Raw genomic sequence first — 22,255 nt, 5'->3', positions numbered from 1 at the left:
GTACTTCGCGATCCGCGCGTTATTTTTGCGAACAGATCCTCACCCTCTGACCGTATAGATATGACGCGTCTACTCTCAGTATTTTCATAATTTTAATCTCTTTTAATGAGAATTAGTTGTCGTTTATACAATACCAATCTATGTTATTACATACTTAGATATCATTATTGGCACATACTTGATATATCTACTCTAAATTCAAAACAATTTATCAAACTTCGTCAATGTGGGAGGTGATATTTTTGAAAAGCAAGCTCAAGCAGTTACACACAGAAATTGAAACAGCAAATCGGATCTTCACGGTGCGATATTCTCGGTCGAGGTAATCGTACAATTTATAATGCTCTAAGTGAAATATATCGTCTCAATTATTGTGACGGTCGTTCCGCACTACATAAGGACACGACACGATGTTACGACTATTTGAGATACATTATGTTCGCATTGTCACTTCCTTACAATTGTATTTTTACGCTGTGCCAAGTTTGGAAATTTCGCCTTTCAATTTTTCCAATTAGACCTCTACAAACATTCCAAGACCAAGATAAGATAAATCCGTTCAGCCGTTCTGGAGTTTTAACGAGACTAACGAACAGCAATTCATTTTTATATGTATATGTCACCGTTAGATTGTAAAGATCGTTAGATTACAATCTATCTAGCGAGATTGTAAACTATCGATAGATTGTGAACCGTATCATTATGATTGCAATTTAACTCATTATTCTTCGTTATATTGTAATCTACCGAAGTGAAACCGTTAAATTACAATCTGTCCCGCGTCAAATTGTCAACTGTCTACAAGTTCTTCCTGATTGGTCGGTCTCATTGTTATTTAATGAGATTACTTACTTGTTCACAAGCATCAAAATATTAAAACACGAACGATTCATGTAATTTAGGTTATGTTGCGAAACAAACACTAATTCGTTGATTTGTCATTCAAACTGCTTTTCTTGGTTTAGTCACAGATAATTTTTTAAGTTCACAACAGATCTATATATGTAAGTTATTCGAAAGATATAAATTATTTTCAAGACAAAATCAATTTATAATCACGAAAACATACTTGTTTACATTCGAGAACTAACGAAATAACAAACAAATATGACGTGTGGCCGGGGTGGCGGGGGCACATACTGTTCAACCAATCAGGGCGCGAGTTGCATTCCGTCCTACGCCGGTTCACAATTTGACCGCTTCCCATCGATAGATTACAATCAAGCGAAAAATGATGCGTTAAATTGCAATCATAATGATACGGTTCACAATCTATCGATCGTTTACAATCTTACTAGATAGATTGTAATATAACGATGTTTACAATCTTACGGTGACATATATATCGTGTAATTTTATTGAAATAAACATTTTCATCATGATGTGTATTTTGGACATTCTTGCAAATCAGGGATGAGAATCACAGATAAGCAAAAATATAGACGACATGTGACATTTTCTATGTATCTCACTAATATCAATAAGAGGAAACTTTTGTATGATTGTAACATTATCACGCAAAAACCACTGGACTGAAAAAATTCTGTTCTCTTACAATGTGAATAAAAATCGTAGTTGTTATTACATATTAATCATTGACTAGCTGTGACCCGCGGTTGAAACCGCGTAAGTCCGTATCCCGTAGGAATATCGGTATAAAAAGTGCCTATGTGTTATTTCAGTTGTCCAGCTATCTACGAAGCAAAATAGTATTATTATTCACCAATAGATGTCAGGAAAAAAAAACACGAATAAAACACGAATATGACATTTTCTAAAAAAGATTCCTAGCTAGATCGATTTATCGCCCCCGAAACCCCCTATATACTAAATTTCATGAAAATCATTGGAGCCGATTCCGAGATTCCAATTATATATATATATATATATATATATATATATATATATATACATATATATATATACAAGAATTGCTCGTTTAAAGGTATAAGATATTATAGTAGATGTTAATGCGGAATAATTTAGTTCACTTGCCTTTTACCTTGAAGTAAACGGAAATTAGAACGAATGAAAGAAAAAAAATGTCTTTTAGGGTGAGCGAGAAGTACCCGGCAATCATAAAACGGAAGATATATAGGTAGTCCGACGCAGTCTATTTCTAAGGCACGCGCATGTTCCGTTAGACCGCTGACCGTGACATCTAAATTTGCATGCAATTATCGACTATTACTATCTGCTGCATCGCTCGTTGTGACGTATATTAATCCCTATAACTGTTACAGACCACAGAGAATTGCGAGATTATAGATTTTTGACCTGATATTAATATCTATGGAACCTTGGCATTATGGCTAAACAACTTATTTTCTATGAAATTGTATAAGATATAATACTCAATAGGCAATATTTCGATAATCTCTTGGGTATCAGTAATTCGTCATTATTCTAGATGTTTTTCTTGCCTTTGATTTATACATAAAAATGTGTTTGAAATTTGCATATACCCACTACTTATGCAATTAGAAAATTACATTCAATTTCTCCATCTTATCTTCAAAATTACATCTATATTATACTTATATTATAAATGTGAAAGTGTTTGTTAGATTGTCCTTTTTTCTCGTCGGAACAGAGTAACCGATATATTATTTAGTACATATAAATGCAAGGATCAGACCCCATTGTATTTTTATTAGGGTACTAACTAAGTTCCTACCATGCAACATTGCAACACATAAGAAATGTAAATATACATATAATTTATTTAATAATACTATTAGGTATATAATAATTAGTATTATTTCATTTGTAAATCCGTGGTATTTACATGCATTTTGTATGTTTGTAACGTTTTCAAAAACCATTTAACAGTACAGTTGCGAATCCTTCAATTTATTTAGATTTTTTGGTTTTTTGGTTGTATAAAAGATAAATGTTGTCGAAAGCCTTATATCGAGAATGAAAGTGTAAGCAGCCGACTGGAACGCCTAGTGAAAAATACAAGTACAAGTCACGTGCACGGGTACTACTTAAAAATGCATTTATATCTACATCGCATATTAATACGTACAAAAATCTATTTATTGTTATTATCGTAGGAATTGCCGCTGGGAATCATATTGTGAACAATAAATTGGAGGGAAGACTGACAGTTTTTTTTTTTTTTTTTGTAAATCAAACTAAATACAAGTGCATTGGAATATAAAATGAGTTAAAATTATAAATTCTTCGTAGATTTATGAAAAAAATAATATAATAATTTAAAAAAAGGAAATTGAATGAGTATAAAAATAAATTGACTCACAAATGTATCAAAATCTCCAATACCAGAGAACTGGGTCATAAATATAGCTGTTAACTTGTGTGTTAAATGCAATGTTAGTTATTTACCGCTAGAAGACACGGTTCAATCTGAAGTAGATTAACTAAGTGAAAATAGTGAAAACAGTGAGATATCACTCGATAATAGTAATTTATTGTAATTAAATTTTAGTATCTTGGTTCCTAGAAATACTGACCATATTATTTATGGTATGTATTTACATGTATTAATGTGTTATAATTTTGTATGTACTCTTTACAGGAGATTATGCGAAGGTAATAAATTGGAATGGCAAAAAAAACAGGTATTTAAAGCAGTGCTAATTGCCCATCGTAATAAACAAAACATGATCGTGCGTACGCGCCTTAATATAGGGCATTATGGTTCATTGTAGCACTATCAATTACAAGGTGTAAACTATTATGGAATATTGTATAATTTAATAACATATATATTAAGGAATATATATGTAATTCTATTATTTACTGCCTCAATAAATCCTGGATATTTTAAAAAATATTTATGATAAAATAATAAACAAATGAGTATTTTTTTAAATAATGTTATATAGAAATTGCGATTTCGATCCGTTCCAACAGTAATTTGCCAACTCACATCAAAATTTTGCCATGTTAAAATCTTTAATAAAAATCGAAGCACCTATACGATCAATATAATACAATAAATTAAATATATAAATTAATGTGTAGCAGCCCTGAAGGTAACGGCTTGTAAAAGTGTGCCAGTGGCAACGCGTAACGGTGACGTTCAACCCGTCTTGCTGCCGTGTCATCGACACTCGATCGGGCTGATTTACATCTCGCTTAGGAATGTTTCTATTTTTGTATACCCTACGGCTAGGGTTGACAGTTTTCAAAAAGTGGGACGACATTTTATAGGACTCAGATTAAAATTAATTTATTATGAGATTGATGATACAGATAAAAGTATGGTATGTGAAATGTACATGTGACTTATTAATTACAATTTTTTTAATTCAAATAAGAATAGTAAAATAAATTTTCCAGCTTTATAATTTTTTATTGATCATCAAAATTTTTGATAATTTTTACATACCTACCTAAAACATTGCATTATTTCAAACAATGGTAGCAACGTTTATTGTGAATTGAATTTTTAACGGCCTCTAGACACCTGTACAAAATGAATTGTTCCATAATCGACTTCTTAATGTATCATTATGTTTACTAAACAATAATAAGCTGCTGAATTCTGAGCTTTATTGTCAAGGCCAGAAGATAGCAATTCTTATAACTAAATTAAAATAAGAAACAATTTATATCCGAAACGCGTTTTACTGCTAAAGTAATAGTAACCCAGAGACCTTATAATCTTTGCAATGAAACCAGCGCTTCTTGTGGTTTAAAGTGGGTATGTAAAATAGAGAGAAGCTGTCATTCAAGATCTCGTGTTTGTAGCGGGAGGCTTAGAGATTGCAGATAAAATACCTGTAATAATGTAATTTATCATATGACGTTTCATTTTGTGCTATGATTTATGGTTATCTTGGGACAGATTGGGCAGTTTTTATATGCCACTGACATTTTACGTATATTAATCTGACGTGATTTAAGTTTAGTTATACTAATTTCTTCAAGTTATGTTTTTAAAAAACAATTTTATGGTGTGATATATTTTTATATATTTAGTGGCCTATTCCTAATTCTAGTTATAGCTATTTATTGCTTTGTATTACACATTTAAAAATACAGCTAAAGAAATGGTATGGAACAAGAATATATTTTTAAATTGGGAAGAAAAAATATGAAATGCTATAATACAGTTTTCTTTATAATTAATCTCCAGCTAAGTAACAGTGAAAACCCACACCGAATATATTATCCTAATCACACCATCTTGATCCGATCGTATGAACTGCCTACCTGCATGTTATGTAAAGCGTACAGCCCATACAATGATCCGTACTAACTGTGTCAGTAGTTCAAACTTCAAAGCCCACACACACCTGTCCCAAACACCTGACAATCGGATATAATGGACTAGCTTTACACGCGCGCGATCGACTCATACCGTTATCCGAGAATGATTAGCGAATGCCGATTATTTATTGCTGACGGTGTTAATTGTACTTTTGATTATCGAAGTGTGCGAAATTTATTGATATTATGTTGTTGACTGGGTCCTTTGCTTTTCAAATTAAAACATTTGTGGTAAATGAAAACAGACACTTCGGATTATTTTGATGAGGGTTCATAGATTGACTGATACCATATATGGGTCATGCATGCCTTTCAAGCGTATTCCACATATATGTGTAAAAAATAAATAAATAAAATGTAAGCAAACTTTTTAATTTAATCTTAATAAATTCAGTACTGGAAAAAAAGGAATACGGGATATTTAAAATTCGAATACTTTTAGCACATGAACGATATGAACTTGAACTCTTAAGGCTGTCACAGTCGAAGCAACTTTCCGCCGGAGAGAGTCGTGGGAGTGAATGACAATGACTCTTCCGCTTTTTCGACTCCATTCACGGCTCATGTGAAGTAATTTCTCGACGAAGAAAGTAAAAGTGGGTCAGTAGAAGCGTTTTCGTGCGGAAATACGGTGCATAACATTATGGATTTTCTCGTAATACCGATGACTAAAATATTATTCACTAACTGTGTCGGATAGTACGTTCAGTACTATTGGTTATTACTGTGTTCCTTCTTACAATCTCAAATAAATAAAGTTCATGCAAACCGCAAAAATCTAATATATCCATTGAGATTAAATGCTCAGATATAGACCTATTTTAACGTAGGACATAAAATTCATAAAGTAATTGTTCTAAATTTATATAAAGTATAATATTATAAATTGTCTTATAAACATACCACAGAACGGTATCCCATCGGGCGTCCAGCGGCCGTTACCGTTGCAGACCCGTCTCGAAGGACCAAGCAGTTCAAATCCTCTGTCGCATGTGTAGGTGACGATAGTGCCCTCCGTGTAGTTCTCCTCGGAGAACGATACAGAACAATGCGCCGGCACACCGGGAAATCCACATGATGATACTGCGTAGGCTGTAATAAAATACATTTTAATGAGTATATATATATATATATATATCTATAATATTGATAGGTAATGGAATGTTATGAATGATGATGATGTAGATTTATGCTTTTAGATATTTTAGCGCCTTTTGTCAATTACTGACTTATAATTATTCAAAACGAGTGATAAGAACGGTTTCATACAATAACATCATAAATTTACCATACTAGCTACTACTACATTTAATAGACCATAGACATCCGTGATATGCGCATATTCTGTCATCTATGATAATTGACAATAACAACTGAAATGCTTCGGCCTTCGGCCAACCACAACATTGAAATCAATGTCAATTTTTTTTTAAATATTACACAATGAAAGGAAATGTATCCCACAGCGTGGTGACTACGATAGAAAACACGCAGTATGGAGAGGAGGCGAGAGGACCTCTCCTGGCGTTACGGTTGGTCACGTTAATGATCATGGTTTCATTGTTAACGCTGCACTTGAGGTCGCTGAAGGTGTTCCGGTGGGAACTATCTGTGTCTGGAGGTCTTTTAGTCACGTATTGTATAGCCGCTTTGGGACTAGCATTGTGTGCCGGCGCCACTCGCTGCGGTGGAAGTGCACTGCAGGTATTTGAGACTTCGTTCTAACATGATATTGATTTTTATAGAATGCTTATGACACACAAAATCAAAAACGCAAATATGTAATTAATATAAGGCGCACACATCATGAGTGTGTTTAATTTGTTAGTTTGACATCACAAAGAAATGTGATTTTCAAATATACTATATACTTAGATAAGTCGTCGTTTGGTCATATTACTTCTATTATCGAAAGTTTTCAACATATTTTGTTTGCGATTATTTCATATACATTTGTGATAGGTGTTAATAATTTTCTTTACAATAATATATCACCAATGTCTTAGACTTATTTGTGCGGCGTGGGATCTGCACTGATGGCGGTCAACGCAGCGGTGTTGTGGCAAAGATGGCGCCACGCCGGGGAGTTGACCCGAGTTGTGGCGGAATTCCTCGTGGCTTTAGGAGTACCACTGCGACGCCAGATTCTCACTAAAGTGATTCTCAGTGCAGCCGTTTCCTTAACGCTCTTACTAGATCTAGCGATTGTTCCGTTTTTGGTTAAATTTCGAAATATTCATCAAACTAAACACGAGTAACGACTATAGTGTCCATAAAAATAAATTCATTTGTTAAAGCTCTTTCTTTTTTTTTCAATTCTCGAAGAGCGCAATGCTTGCAAAGGCAAATAGTTAACGATTAGATGCTGTTACTTAATTCTTGAAAATGTTTATCTAAATTTATCACTTATATCCTATCGACTGTCACTGGTTTATTTGATAAGTCCCACTTAAGACTCGTTTTACCCACCTAAAGTGACTAATGACGTACCGAAAAGGCAAGTGATTCAGATGAAAGTCGTGACAAAGAAAGGCATTGCATGACGAATTATTTAACGCGTCATCTGCGTTCAGATTTCCGTGAAACCTCTCAAATTCGAAAAGATCAAAATTCTACCGTGGTGATTGAAATTAGCGAAAGCGCGAACGGTGGTAATAACTTGCTCCGGGTTTAATAGCTTTGGAATCTATTAACAAGCGTTGAGATTATATTCATTCCCATTAGGTACTTCCTGATCTAATTACTCGGTTTGATTATTACGATGTCGGAGTGCTCTTTGCAAAGTTACAAATTTTCATGATTTTATCGCGGTTTGGTGTAATGATTTAACCAATTATGCTGGGACTTATCGTGAATATAAATTTGTGAAATATTAAATTAGAGATAATTTATACCCTTACAATACTTATTAATAGTAATTATATTATAAATACGCATGTGTTTGTGTGTGTAGGTGTGTTTGCTTGTTGAAGCGATTTTTACCGCGATGCAGAATCTCATTCTCATTAGAATTTCGCTTGACATCGTGCGAAGCCGCGGGCGGAATTTAGTTATAACAGTTTTATTTAAAATTGAGTGATTAATTCATACAAATACGACAAAAGAAAAGGATCTTGATAAGATAACTGATAAAATAAAATATTCATAAACGTTTCTCGAAACGCTGTTTGCTTCTTTCTCATCTCATTGAAGCCCATGCCCATATATATGACAAAAGCCAGAACAATAAAGCTTAGTCATTTGGAAGTCGAGCTTTGCAAACTTCGGTCGAATGTTAGTGAAAGTTGACCTAATGCATGACTAAACAACATTGCTACAATGGGAATGCCCGTATGTATTCTTCAATCTACTATGAAGAAGTTGAAATGTTAGTCTGGCGTGCGCTATACCAATTCACGTGTGATGATAGATGCTACATTCTATAAGAGATTTCAGTAAACTATCCAGCTATTTGTAATTAATAATACAATAACTTTATTTGTATTTAAACTGTAACTAGAGCGTGGAAATAAGAAAAACCCTATTATTTCATAAGCAACAAACATATAACTGCATATAATTAAGGAAGATCATTGTCCACATTTTTTTACAAAAATCCCTGACTTGATAAAAAAATAACTCATTGTTAACTACAATAAGCCTTAATAATGTATTCCTTGTTTCGATTAAGAACATCCTGGCTGTCAGTGATATGAAATCGAAAGAAATGCAATAATGAGCGCTTATCTGTCGCGAGAACGCAATTACGTGACTCAGAAAGCGTGGTGACCCGCACGCGGCACGCCTCCGTGCAGAGTATCGCTGAATTCAATTCGTACACTATCTTGTTAATAACTGCGAAACTGTGTGATATTTGTGACTTTGAATAGCATGTACAAAACTTTATCTGGTGGTTAATATTAGTGTACACTGTAGACGTAGTAACTACGTGAACCACGACGTGTTTAGAAGTTTTAAATTCGGTATACAAATATAATATACTGATAAAATCATCTTTCAATAAAAGAAAATCTCATGTAGTTGTTTCTTTTGTAAAATTATTTAAATTCCTGTCAACACCTCAGTCACAGTGATTAATTATAAAGACTACCCTATAGTGCTTCTACAATAATGGTTGTTAGTTTTAAAATAAACATAGGTGTAAAATAAACATAATACAATTTACCCTTTGTATAAGCCGTCTATGGAAGGATTTTGTTTGAGCTGCGTATCGGTCGTTCACCTCTTACTTTTATGTTAGCAACGGGCTTTAATCCTTGAAATCTTGAGCAGTAAGAATTGAGTAAAAACCACAGATAATACTTAACAGAGTAACTTCTTTACATGTCCGTTTTCAATATCCTATCTATCCATTGTTTCGGTTACTAAAGTTAGACAAAACTATCCTAATATCCTATCGACAGATAGACTTTGCTATCAATTGCGTCTATCTATCAATAGGAGAGAGGATATCAGAGGTAACACGCTCATAGAAGTCTCTTAAGACGTAAGACAGCGCACTATCGCTGGTTTCTATTACTCATGCATAGATACTTGGATTTCCCTATTCGTTACACTGTTGCCACAAACGGTGTCGCATACAATGTTAGTTAACGATTTCAGGCACCTGTTATCGCGGCAATACAATGACCCACTATTTTTTAATTTAAAATTTTTACCTCGAGGTAGAAAGCTACGAAGCATTAAGCTTTTATTAATTGTGTGTCAGAACAATTTTATCGAGTTTTGTGATCATCGAAAAGATTAATGTACCTTCGGAATTGGACAGTTTTGTTTGGCGCGTTGAATAAATTAAAATAAATACGTGGGTGTTGTGGATTCTTGTTTAAACATTATCGGACGCTATGTTAGAAACACGTTTCGATTGATAATTTTGTTCCGTTAACTTAGTTGTTTTTGCATAGTTTTTGGCAATGATAATAAGAAATTACCGTTTTCAACTTTTGATATTTTAAAATATATAAATGCCTTTGATAAGACGTACCTAAAAGGAATACTTGATTATATGTTCATTCATCAAACATTGAGTAAAGTGCAATCAAAAATTACAATAGAGTACTTTTTCACTGATTCGATTTAATTTCATACTCTGTGCTCGCCCTGTAGCAGGTTGACATGTTTTTAACCAATTTTAAAAAATGTTAACAGTTTTATCCTAAGCCAAATGGAAATAAATCGAACATACTAAATAACACGAGTTTCTTTTTACAATATTTATAGATTAGGGTTAATTAAGGCTTCGTTTAAAATATAATAGGGATAATTTTGTTATTGAAAATAGAAGTAGGTACATATAATCAATTATTACTAGTAAAAGTAATTTCAGTACGGGAAAAAAAATATTTTAAGCCCAGACAATTTTACTCATTCCTTTTAAATTTAAACGGATTGATCTATAAATACGATCACATAATACATAATTGCCCTTCACCATATAATGCTTTCATTAACAAATTTTTTGGCGTTAAAATAACCTCTATTAAAAAAATCATCTAAAACCAACATGCAAAATATTCACCAACAGTTATTTAATTATCATCGATTTGAAGCGAACGACTAAAATTAACGATTGATTAATTTATGCAGTTATTTACTACTCAAGTGAGTTATAAGACTTATAAGCATCTAGATGCTAATTCGTAGCTTAATTTACATATCAAGCTCGGAAAGGGGAAACGAGGCGTTTGGTCAAGCGGGTCAAATGGCGACCCGGTTACGACGGATGGGCGGGAAAACGTATGTACAGTAATACCATGTAATATTATATCTTCACGTAAACCACTGTTCAGCGACTGGTTATAGTGTGCGTATGTGTGTATTTATATTTACCGTAATTATAACACTTAAACTCACACTCGTTAATTAAGTCTATACGTACTTAAATCCAAGTCTATATATACATACAATTTATATATACTTAAATCCAGTTAAATGGACACGTTTCAACATAGGAAGTGTTATGATAAGTCGCAACAATTCACTTCTTATACTTATTTTTCTATCACTTGATAATTTCTACGAGCAAGTATGTGATTAATCGTCTGATATGTGTACGTATAACCTGTATCAAATCTTTAATCTCAGATGCATTAAACACCTCTGCACACTAGCCAATTATCCACTTACCAGACTTCGATAGTATTTTCCAATTATCAATACAAGACTTATAGTTTTGCCACGCAAATTTCGTCTATATGTCGTGAACGGTAGAGATCATGATAATGGTTGTACACGTTTTTGCAACTCTGAGAAAGCGCTTTCTCGGATCACGCCTACTTAGTGTCATATTGCGTCAGTTTGTACCTTTTGTAGTTTTCTTAAGGAAAGTCATCAATTGTGATGGTGTTGTATACATATACATAATTAATAGATACGCAAATGAATAATATAGCTACGTAGGTATTGGATATGTTACTTTTTTGAAGGTAAGTGGTACCCTTAGATGTAATAGGTAAGGCACCAACCACCACACGGAAATATTAGGACATAAATATATTTATTTTTAGCCGACTTCAACAAAGGGAGAAGTTTATCAATTCGATTGTATATTTTCATCTATCGATTTCTTTACAAACTTAACAATTTCAAGAAGTGGACAATGTCATGGTTTAAACATGATTTAATTGATTGTTTATTTAATTTACAGTTACACATTAAATAAAGTTTTTTACTATCCTAAGTAAACAAGATAAAATAAAGCCAAAACATTTATACAATGCAGAGCGTCAGTACCAAAGTTGTTAAAGAAGTTATCATTTTAGATTACTATTAAACATTTTATACAAATCATGCACAATAATATAAATATGAGCTATACGCATTACGCTTCATTGTGAAGATTGCCTCGTAATCCCATTTCATAGCTGATCTAGCGGACGACATTCTCTAACCGTTACCTACATGTTCCAATGCGCAGTTACTTTACGTATAATCCAATTGCCACCAATAAATGAAGTAATGTAAGGCGTTTTTATGAAAGACATAAAACTGTGATGATCATGACAAAGTCGTAACGGTCTATCACAGGTTCAGATTCAAAGAAGAATATAATACTTAGACATTGCATTATTGTCCCATATTGTTTCTGTGGTTATTACCTACTTATAAGTTATAGTTATGTAGCAACGTACATACTTTAATTCAATAATATATTATAAACAAACTTTTCCTCATCATTTTATAAGTATAGATAAAAACATGGACGACAAAGACACGTTACAAAAAGAAAAATGTTATTTTAAGTTACCAAACGAATAGAACCAGGTAAAAAACATATTAACGCCTGGTATTAAATCTTAAAATAATAACGAAAATTTCTTAGCAACAATGCATTGAGAGCACAGTTGATAGAACACTAGCTAACATGCTAGATTAATATAATTATAAGCGAGTTCACAACGTGAAACCTGAAAATCCTATTTATTTTTCTTTTGTATTTGGTCCATGTGAATTGATTGTGAAAAATTTAAAAATTTGAAATTAAATCCGCTAGAATTTAGAAATAATTGAATTTAAAATGGTTTATTGCGAAATACTTCAAGGAAATGTGCTATAATGTATTATTCGCTTAAACTACTTACTTTTATAAACAACTAGCTGCCCCCCGAGATTTCACCAGCTTAAGTCCCTATCCCGTAGGAATATCGGGATAAAAAGTAGCCTATATGTTATTTCAGTTGTCCAGCTATCTACGTACTAAATTTCATTGCAATCGGTTTAGTAGTTTCTGCGTGAAAGAGTAACAAACACACACACGCACACATCCATACAAACTTTCGCATTTATAAAAATAGCTTTTGCCCGCGGCTTCGCACGTTTTAAATTCGGAGTAGTTAAATAGATGTTATTATACATATAAACCTTCCTCTTGAATCACTCTATCTATTAACAAAAACCCCATCAAAATCCTTCGCGTAGTTTTAAAGATTTAACCATAAATAGGGACATAGGGAAAGAGAAAAGCAAATTTGTTTTATACTATGTAGTGATTAAAGAAGTAAAAAATAACAGATCAAACTTTATTTATCTAAAGTTTAGGGTCGTAGTACCTATCTTCTTCGCAAATTCTAAAAATCACTTTACAAAAAAGTATAATTATGTTTTTAATTATTGAGTAAGATATTCCGAAATTATCTACGCTATTTTAAGTGTGACGTAATTAAATTTATACAGATAATTTAGCCTATTGTCAATTTGATTGCGTAAATCAAGTTGATACCGATTCACTTGGTTGTATTCTCATCATTATTTATTATAATTCTCTTATATTATATTGTAAGAAAACAAAATGAGGGCTGTGTTTAATATTAGTTCGATCGTAATAAAAATGTACTGCAAGTCTACGCAACTGCCTAATTGACGTAATCAGTTGATAACAAATCAGAGCCAGTCACATAAACTATTAACAAAGTGAGGGTAGTTGGCCCGAACATTGGATAATCAACGTCTGGACATCAAGCCGCAATCCCTACGAATACGCCACGTTTCCAAATGATTCGTAGTTTTATAAGATTCGATAGCTAAACGAATTGTGACAAGTTATGAAAAGCGACATATGTATCTTAACTGACAGTTATTCATGCAACAGATTATTAAAACAATATCCGACAATATTATAACTTTAAACAGAGAACTCAGAGTAACGCAAAAATACAGTACCAGAAACAGACCACACCTGCATTATTACCACGAATTTAAGATTTGCCAACCCGTTCATTGTTAAATTACTTAATTTAAATGTGCCTTTGTGCACCGTGATCAGATGTCACATAATTTTGGTTTTAAAACTTGCTTAGTAATTAATTAATTAAAATCGTTATTTACAAGAATTTTCCTTTTGTATTCAAAACGTCAATATCTAAAATTGAACAATGAATTCAACTCATAATATTGTCTCGGGCACGCCTAGGTTGACCAAACTTCGACCGGTGCAACCGTTAGCCACAACATATGGGCAAGTAACGCATGGGTCGTACTGCACGCAACGAAAGCGTTGAGTACATTTGACATCACCTTTTTCTTTTGATAAAATTGTCAATATGAATTTAGATTAAAACTAGATATAAACAAACCAGCTTATGAGATATTATTTTGCAGAAGACAACACAAATGTTCTTTCTAAAGTCTAAACCAATGATTTCATACTAGACTGGAAGATACAGTACAGAGAAATAATATTGTATAGAAAATACAACATTAGGTATGGAAATGCTAACGAAATGGTAATCGAAAAACAAATAAATATTCGAAATACATATATGTATATTGTAATACTTTTGGTTAATAGATATTGTGTACTTGAATCTAATATATATCAAATTTTTTTTTTATGTCATAGCGGGCAACTGAGCTGGTGGTTCGCCTGATGGTAAGCGATCACCACCGCCCATGAACATACGCAATGGTTGGGCCTCTGCGAATGCGCTGCCCGCTTTTTTGGGATAAGGGAAAAGGAATGGATTAACGACTGGAAAGAAGGAATGGACTGGGACGGGTGAGGAAAAGGAAACGGGCCACCGGCTCCCCCACTCACCGTACGAAACACAGTAGCATGCCACTATTTCACGCCGGTTTTCTGTGGGGGTGTGGTACTTCCCCGGTGCGAGCTGGCCCAATTCGTGCCGAAGCGTGCTCGACTCCCACAATATAAAAAAAATGCAATATAGTATATATATTGAAGAATACTTATTTCACAAATTTTATCTAATTAGCGAGTAATCAAAACTTTCACCCCACTATAGGATGGATTCACTTTTACTTCTTAACTATAAGAAAATGTGCCTTAATTTGATATCAACGCCAACAGTAAATTTTAATATTTTATGTTAATGATTCATAATATGTATATGTGCTCATATAGCAAATTGGGATACCTTACCGATATACCACGATTCCAAAGATTTCACGTAACGAATGTATGTGGTTCATGATTAAAATTGATTTTAAAACAAAGACAATATTCAATACTTAAACATACAAGTTTTCTGTGTTGTTATAATATATTTTTCTGTGTCAACAATAACTACTAAATGAACAACGATTGTTAGATTATATTAATTTTATGTTATTTAATACCTAGTAAAATTATTTTATTGCACGTTACTATTATTAGAAAGGTACATCTTTTATTGCTGATGAATAATATCAGACACTGACCTGTTATACAAACAAACAAAAAACGTTTAAATACTCTAGTCAGGACACGCCTGAGAGCGCATTGTATGGAAAAACTTATAACCATGAGCATTGAGCATGCCTCAGCACGAATTGGGTCACGCACGCGCTTCTCTAGCTGTCACGACTTCACAGAGTTGGTATAAACGTCAAGTAAGCATCAGAACTGTGGTGGCTCAGTGGATAGGACCTCGGACTTCAATCGAAAAGTCGGGGATTCGCAACGGAACGTGCGTGCAGGAATGCAGGCAGGATATGAGACCGATGTCCCTAAAGTTGGAATATATATGGGCTGATGATGATGAAGCCTCGTTTCAAAAAATTAGGCAATTTGAAGATTAATTTAATTTGGAGTACACGTTTTACACAGTATATCGAACGTTGTATAACGCTGCATTAATAGACTATATATAAAATGATATAATGATCGTCCTAAAAGAATACTTAGAGGATTAACAATAACATAAACTCCTCCTACACGTAATGTTATGTTACATAAGTGTTTTAAAATCGTAAAAAACATGATCAATTCTTACCTTCATTAATATGCAAATAGGAAGTGATGTTAATGACCTAATTACAACTTTGGCAACTTCCCTTAGAAATCTGACCTGATTTGTGAAACGACCTCAACGGATGAAGAAATATTAAATAATTGCCTCAAAGATTCTTGTTAATAGATTACAATATGGTTAACACGTATTACTTACAATAGCATAGGATTATAATTCTGATTCAAAAACATGTATGGTGTTTGATAACGTTTTTGTTTGCATATCATCAAATCCTTTACACAAATTTTAGTGAATAATAATAACTGTTTGTACAAAAAAAAGAACAGAAATATTCTAGGAACATTGGTATTTTATACAATTATATGAAAAAAGCCATCACAGATATGTAAATAAATAAATATAAAAATATTACAGCATGGGTTAGTTCAACTTTACGTAAATATACGATATTAATATGCATTCGCATTTGTATGCGTTCTTTGGTTTACTATATTCTCAAATTAACAGCCAAGTTTATTAAAGTTGTTTAAAACCATAATTTTGTCTCAAATTCTTTCAAAACATTAAAAACTAGATGAAAAGCATGCAAGTTAGGAGTGATATCGTCATATAGTTTTAGGTCGTTATAAATAGTTAATGGTGGGTACATTTTCTAAAAAACAACCGTGTAATATCATCTAAATTGCTAGACAGCGCTTTTTTTAATATATCAAGTTAATGACACGAAGGCTGCACGTATGTGGCCCAGGTCTCTCGTGAAGGAATGCAGCCTCATTGCCTAACTTTCACTTCATACCTTTTTATTGCTTTTTTCACACTTTTTGTCACATTTATCCGCGTTAAATTTAAACGTCGTTAGGCTCTTTGCGATGTGATAGTTTTAGGTAAATAAACAACGTGTATTAAAAGTTGAGACGGTACTGAAGATGCGCGTTTGCGTGAAAGAGCAACAAACACACCCACATCCTTACAAACTTTCGCATTTATAATATAAGTAGGATTAGTAGGATAGTAGGATATTGAAATTTTTACTAAGAAACTGTTTATTTATTACAAAACACGGATAGGATGAAAATGTCTTGTAGTAGTTCCTTATCCGTATTCACCCATTATAGACATGCAGATAAATATGCAGCAGCTCTTTTAATATGCTTAAAAGGGATGGACGAAAATCCAAAATCGAAAGTAATTCACTAAAAGCAAGCACCGCAGTAAAAATATCCCGTAATGCATTTACCCACATAAAAACTACATTCTTCGGGCGTCAGTGTGATTGCCACACCCTACATAACTCATCCTGATGCTACATTTTTTGTTACATCACAGGCTTGAGCGATTTTTTTCAACAAATTCTTAACAATGGGTCTGTATTATTTTGATACATCTTTCCTTTAAGTTTAGACTACTAAGACGAGTATATTACATTATTCATACAGAATTTGGTAAATATCAGCTATTCGCTTAATCACAGAATTGTGAAAAAACGCTGCTGTATACATAATGTGAACTAAAAAACATTATAATGCAATATATTATGGAAGAAACTATAAGAACATTCAAGAGAAAATTTTAAACTGAAATTGAGTTTTAAGCGTCAAAATTCTACTGACACAGGTCAAATAAATATTTCCTTTTAGTTCAGTACGTATTTACCTTGTTATTAATTAATGCTATACACATATATAATAATACATACCGTATTATGCTAAAAACTCAAATACAAACCTCATTCATTTGTGTAACTTCTACTAGTGCAAAAAAGTTTTCTAAAACTACTACATCGAAATATATACTAAGTATCATTATCAGGTTTGTTTATATACGCTTCACGCAAAACCTGTGAACTTTAATCCAGTCTATGCATGCAGAAGTCTAACCTAAAATAAAGGCTATATATTTAATGTGTCTAGAGATTAAAAGTTTACCCACAACGCCGACAAAGAAGCGGATAGATACATGTATTTAAATGTGCATATTATATTATGTAGTACCTATTCGTTCTACAATATTATTGCAAATAGAGTATTCACTTTAAAAGCTTATAAGCATATTTAATAAAACAAAAAATAGCTAATATTTAATAAGCGTTGTAAAATAATTTATTCATGTAACATTTGGACAAACGAATGTGGAAAGCAAAGCGGATGTTGGGGAGTAACTTCCGGTGTAAGGAGGGGAAGCCAACAAACTTAATATCTAAGTTTATAGGCACATGTGTCTTATCAATACTTAGGATATATTATTATGTACATACATACTTACATTTATTACCTAAAGGCGTTTAAATGTAATTTGCGGGAGACTTACTTAAACATTATATGTATGCCAAATTATTCAGAGACATTAACAACGATCTGGATAATTAATAAAATTATCAAATTTTTCTTAACATGAAAGTTATAGTTTAATCATAACCATATCGGTATTGTAAATGCTAATTCATACTTCATCAAAGTCAAAAAAAATGACTTAATATTATATTATTAAATGATCTATTGAAAAATCTAGGAATTAATTCTTGTCTACAAAATTACATCACCGGCGTCCTCGAAGGTACCACAACAATTTCCTATCAAACAAAAATCACGCCAATTGGTTAAATTTGCCCGTCGGTGTATCTCCGTAGATATTAAGTAACAAAACAAAAAATACAGCCGAATTGAGAACCTCCTTCGTTTTTGGTAACGTTGGTTAAATAATCCGCAGTACATATATACAAGTTGCAATCCCGCTGCATACAAACATCAAGTTTCTAAATACTATTGCATGAGAATCTATTTTTATAGAGAAAATCTTCATTGACACATTTTTTACAGTTTGCGAGGCATGCACTGAAAATCATGTATTCAATAATTTGATAGATAATAAATCGAAGTGAAAGTATGAGAAATTGTAGAACTCGTTAATCTGTTTAGTTTTAAACATAATTGTAACATTTTCACATGTAAAATTTATAATAATTGTGATAAATGCGGTACGACAAACGTAAAACAATCTGTTTTTCAAATTTAAAGAAAAGCTCCTACACCTATACAAACTGATTTGCTATTCAAATAAACGTTTAGTAGGTACAATAGACCGAGGGTCTTATTTTGTGAAGTTTATTTTTTAAAAAATAACATTATTTTGGCTTCTTTTAATTTTCCGGATTTGCAGTTGGAGAACTTTATAAGAATTGTCTCTGCTACAGTTCGATAATTCACGCATTAAAAACAAATTAATTATTGTAATAATAACAACTTTTAAAATTGTCTATGTCTTTTTTAAGCCCATACCTAAAGAGGGTTATGAGTTATGAGTTTGTTATGAGTTTATTAAGTAAGGTTGGTATAAGTAGTAAGGTTTAGAAAGTTTTAAGGGATTTTAAAAGCGATTTATTAATTTAATTATTTAACCCGATTTCACAGGATAATACCGACGTTTCGAACACTTTACTAGATGAGACTAAGATGTTACATGTTACGATTTTTGTATGACCTTAGTCTTTATAAAAATCGCGTAAAATCAAATAAGAAAATACTTTGTAGTGAGATTGTTTAATTTTAGTTTAATACTTATAATATATACCAAGTTACAGCCGCCTAACTGCACTTTGCAACTTGCTTACTACACGTGTGTAAATAAAAACAAATTAGTGAAGCAGTAAGTGTATTGCCCGGAGATGCACGCGATTATAATTGATATTTATAACGATCGATTGTTATCTTTATCACTGAATAAAAATTGCTAAAAAAATAATTTTAAATTTTAAGCATATGTAATGAAATTAATATAGTAGTCTGTAATAGATAGTAACTATTTGTAGTCAATATTTAGATGGATAATGAAGAATTAATGAATGAAAAAAGAATAATTTGAGAAATTATTAATCAACTAAAAACGCACAATGTACACAGAAATTCAAAGAAACAGCATAAATTTCAACAATACAAAGAGAAAATCATCGTAGGTCTAGAAGATTGTTCTGAAAGTGGATCATCGCGACGCGAGAGTTTTTAACGTAAATAAATAAAGCGTGTCCTTACCTTGAATAAGAACGAATACAGCACAGTAATATTTCACATCCATGATCGTAGCGTAGTACACGTTAGTTTTACACACGTGGTACGTATCCGTTGAACAGTGAGGTCATGGCGCGTGCAAAGCTCTCGACAGATTGTGTTCGACTGAGCCGGTCACGGTGCGCTGCGGAAGTGCGGGCAAGTGCGCCGGCGCATCGCAGGTGGGCACCACAGAATAACTAATATACTACAATAGGCAAAGCAAACCACAGTGTAAACTGTATACTACGCTGCAAACTTTCGCGCGCCGAATAACAAATTATAATGGCCGCATCACTCACACTGCAGTAGGTACGTGTTATGCGTTACAATAATAATTCTCATCTACATAATATATCTGTATATTGGGGCAGTGGGTGAATGAATATATTTATGATTGTAATTATGCGTGTCGATTTAAACGTGTTCAGAGTATTAAGCTCGACGTAAAATTTACAAGATAAAGTTTATTTCATTAAAGTTTTGCAATAACGTATCTGTAGGCATCATCCGCTCTCAAATCGTAACCTTTCTTTTACGATGACGATTTACAAACGATTATTTTGTTTATTCTTTTACTTCACTTCATTTAAAACGAACACTCGAATTTTCTTACTAGACTAACTCGTTCTAGAAATTTCAGTTGTTTTTCAGTAGTGATGTTTTAAATGTATAATATTATGATAATTTTAAAGTAGAAAAGTTTTTGATGTGATATGTTTCAATTCATATCCTCTAATTACAAACGTCAATACGATAAATATCACAAAATAATAGTGAAATTCCTGCCTTACCTATAAAAAAATTGAGGCCGTAATAGAATCGTTAATGGTCTCATAGCGCCAAAAATGATACGAATGCCCCACAAACGACTATAACAAAGAGTCATAAAGTAAAAGTGGATAGATTTATTCTGGGTGTCAATTTCCTGTAGAAAAATACATACTATTATTTAGTGACTTAAAGGAACTGGAGCAAAAAAAGGTTGGTCATCCGTATTTACGAATTAAAATCTACCATGTGTGCAGGCTTCATCGTCTATTGTTGTTTCTCTCCAACCTTAAGGATATTTAATGACGAATTTTTTTGTGCTCATATAATGCATACGCTAATGCAAGAACTCGACAATTTGGGTTATGGTCCCGAATATTATATCTAAGGCTAATTTGATGTTAGTAAACCAAGGGATGGATAAGGTTTAGTTTAAATATTAAGTAGTAGGCCTATTACATTTTGTTTTAACTTACTTGTTGAAGGTTGTCTGCTACGACACGAAACTAACGTATAACATACACTAGCTATGACCCGCGGTTGAAACCGCGTAAGTCCGTATCCCGTAGGAATATCGGTATAAAAAGTGCATATGTGTTATTTCAGTTGTCCAGCTATCTATGAAGCAAATTTCATTGCAATCGGTTCAGTAGTTTTTGCGTGAAAGAGTAACAGACGCACACATACATATGCATCCATCCTCACAAACTTTCGCATTTATAGTATTATTATCGCCATTAGATGTCAGGAAGAATCATAATAAATTGGGACTACTCAAACGCAAGTAAGTTTAAGTCGATAAAACACGAATAAAACACGAATATGACATTTTCTAAAAAAAAGCTAGATCGATTTATCGCCCCCGAAACTATATTCTAAATTTCATGAAAATCGTCTCAGCCGATTCCGAGATTCCAATATATATATACAAGAATTGCTAGTTTAAAGGTATAACATATAAAGTGTAATAGTCATAATAAATTTAACAATAATTATTCATATTTAAGCGAGAAAGTTGGTTGATCCACGGAGAATTTTAAAAGCAAGTAATAATTTTAGTTCTATAAAAGTTATTTAAATGAATACATAATAAATTTGTTATGGGATAGTTAAATGTTATGTTTGACTTTCTTATTCATATATTGCGAAAGTGCGTTACATTTGTATGTAGTTCATAAGCATAGAGTAAAAATTATGCTATAAGAACAAGTATACATAACATTATTGAATAATGTTAACGGTCATTATTATTTAATCAATTTTACTATTGTGTAGGTTTGATTGAATTTCGCAAAATATCAATACTAATAATCATGAATATCATTATATTAAAGTGTGATTTTATTCGTAAACTACTAAGATACACAATGCGAAAAGATGGAAAAAATATTAAGATAAAAAAATCATATCAATCATAGAGCATTTCCGAATTCTGACAGCGTTCCCGAAATCCGACATCATGAAGTAGGTACCCCAAAGCGACGCCGTGGGGAGAGCGTGCTGTAATTATTA

The 22,255-nt window shown here is 32.6% G+C and overlaps 1 protein-coding gene across 2 annotated transcripts in view; it reads right to left on the bottom strand.

Annotated features, from left to right (window-relative positions):
* The window catches only part of LOC119835445 (sushi, von Willebrand factor type A, EGF and pentraxin domain-containing protein 1), a 35,098-nt gene extending 14,924 nt beyond the window's left edge, over positions 1 to 20,174 (bottom strand). Inside the window, exons 1-2 of one of the 2 annotated variants that reach the window (XM_038360265.1) lie at positions 19,958 to 20,174; positions 6,148 to 6,336 (exon numbers count right to left, since the gene is read on the bottom strand). In XM_038360265.1, the coding sequence (XP_038216193.1) occupies positions 6,148 to 6,336; positions 19,958 to 20,000 (232 nt within the window). In that variant the 5' untranslated portion in view covers positions 20,001 to 20,174. The remainder of the gene's footprint in view (positions 1 to 6,147; positions 6,337 to 19,957) is intronic. The other variant, XM_038360264.1, reaches the window with a different exon arrangement.
* Between the last annotated feature and the right edge of the window lie 2,081 nt (positions 20,175 to 22,255).

Source organism: Zerene cesonia, chromosome Z (assembly GCF_012273895.1).
Source record: "Zerene cesonia ecotype Mississippi chromosome Z, Zerene_cesonia_1.1, whole genome shotgun sequence".
In the NCBI taxonomy this organism is placed as follows: Eukaryota; Metazoa; Arthropoda; class Insecta; order Lepidoptera; family Pieridae; genus Zerene; species Zerene cesonia.
This window is presented reverse-complemented; position numbering and strand designations above follow the sequence as displayed.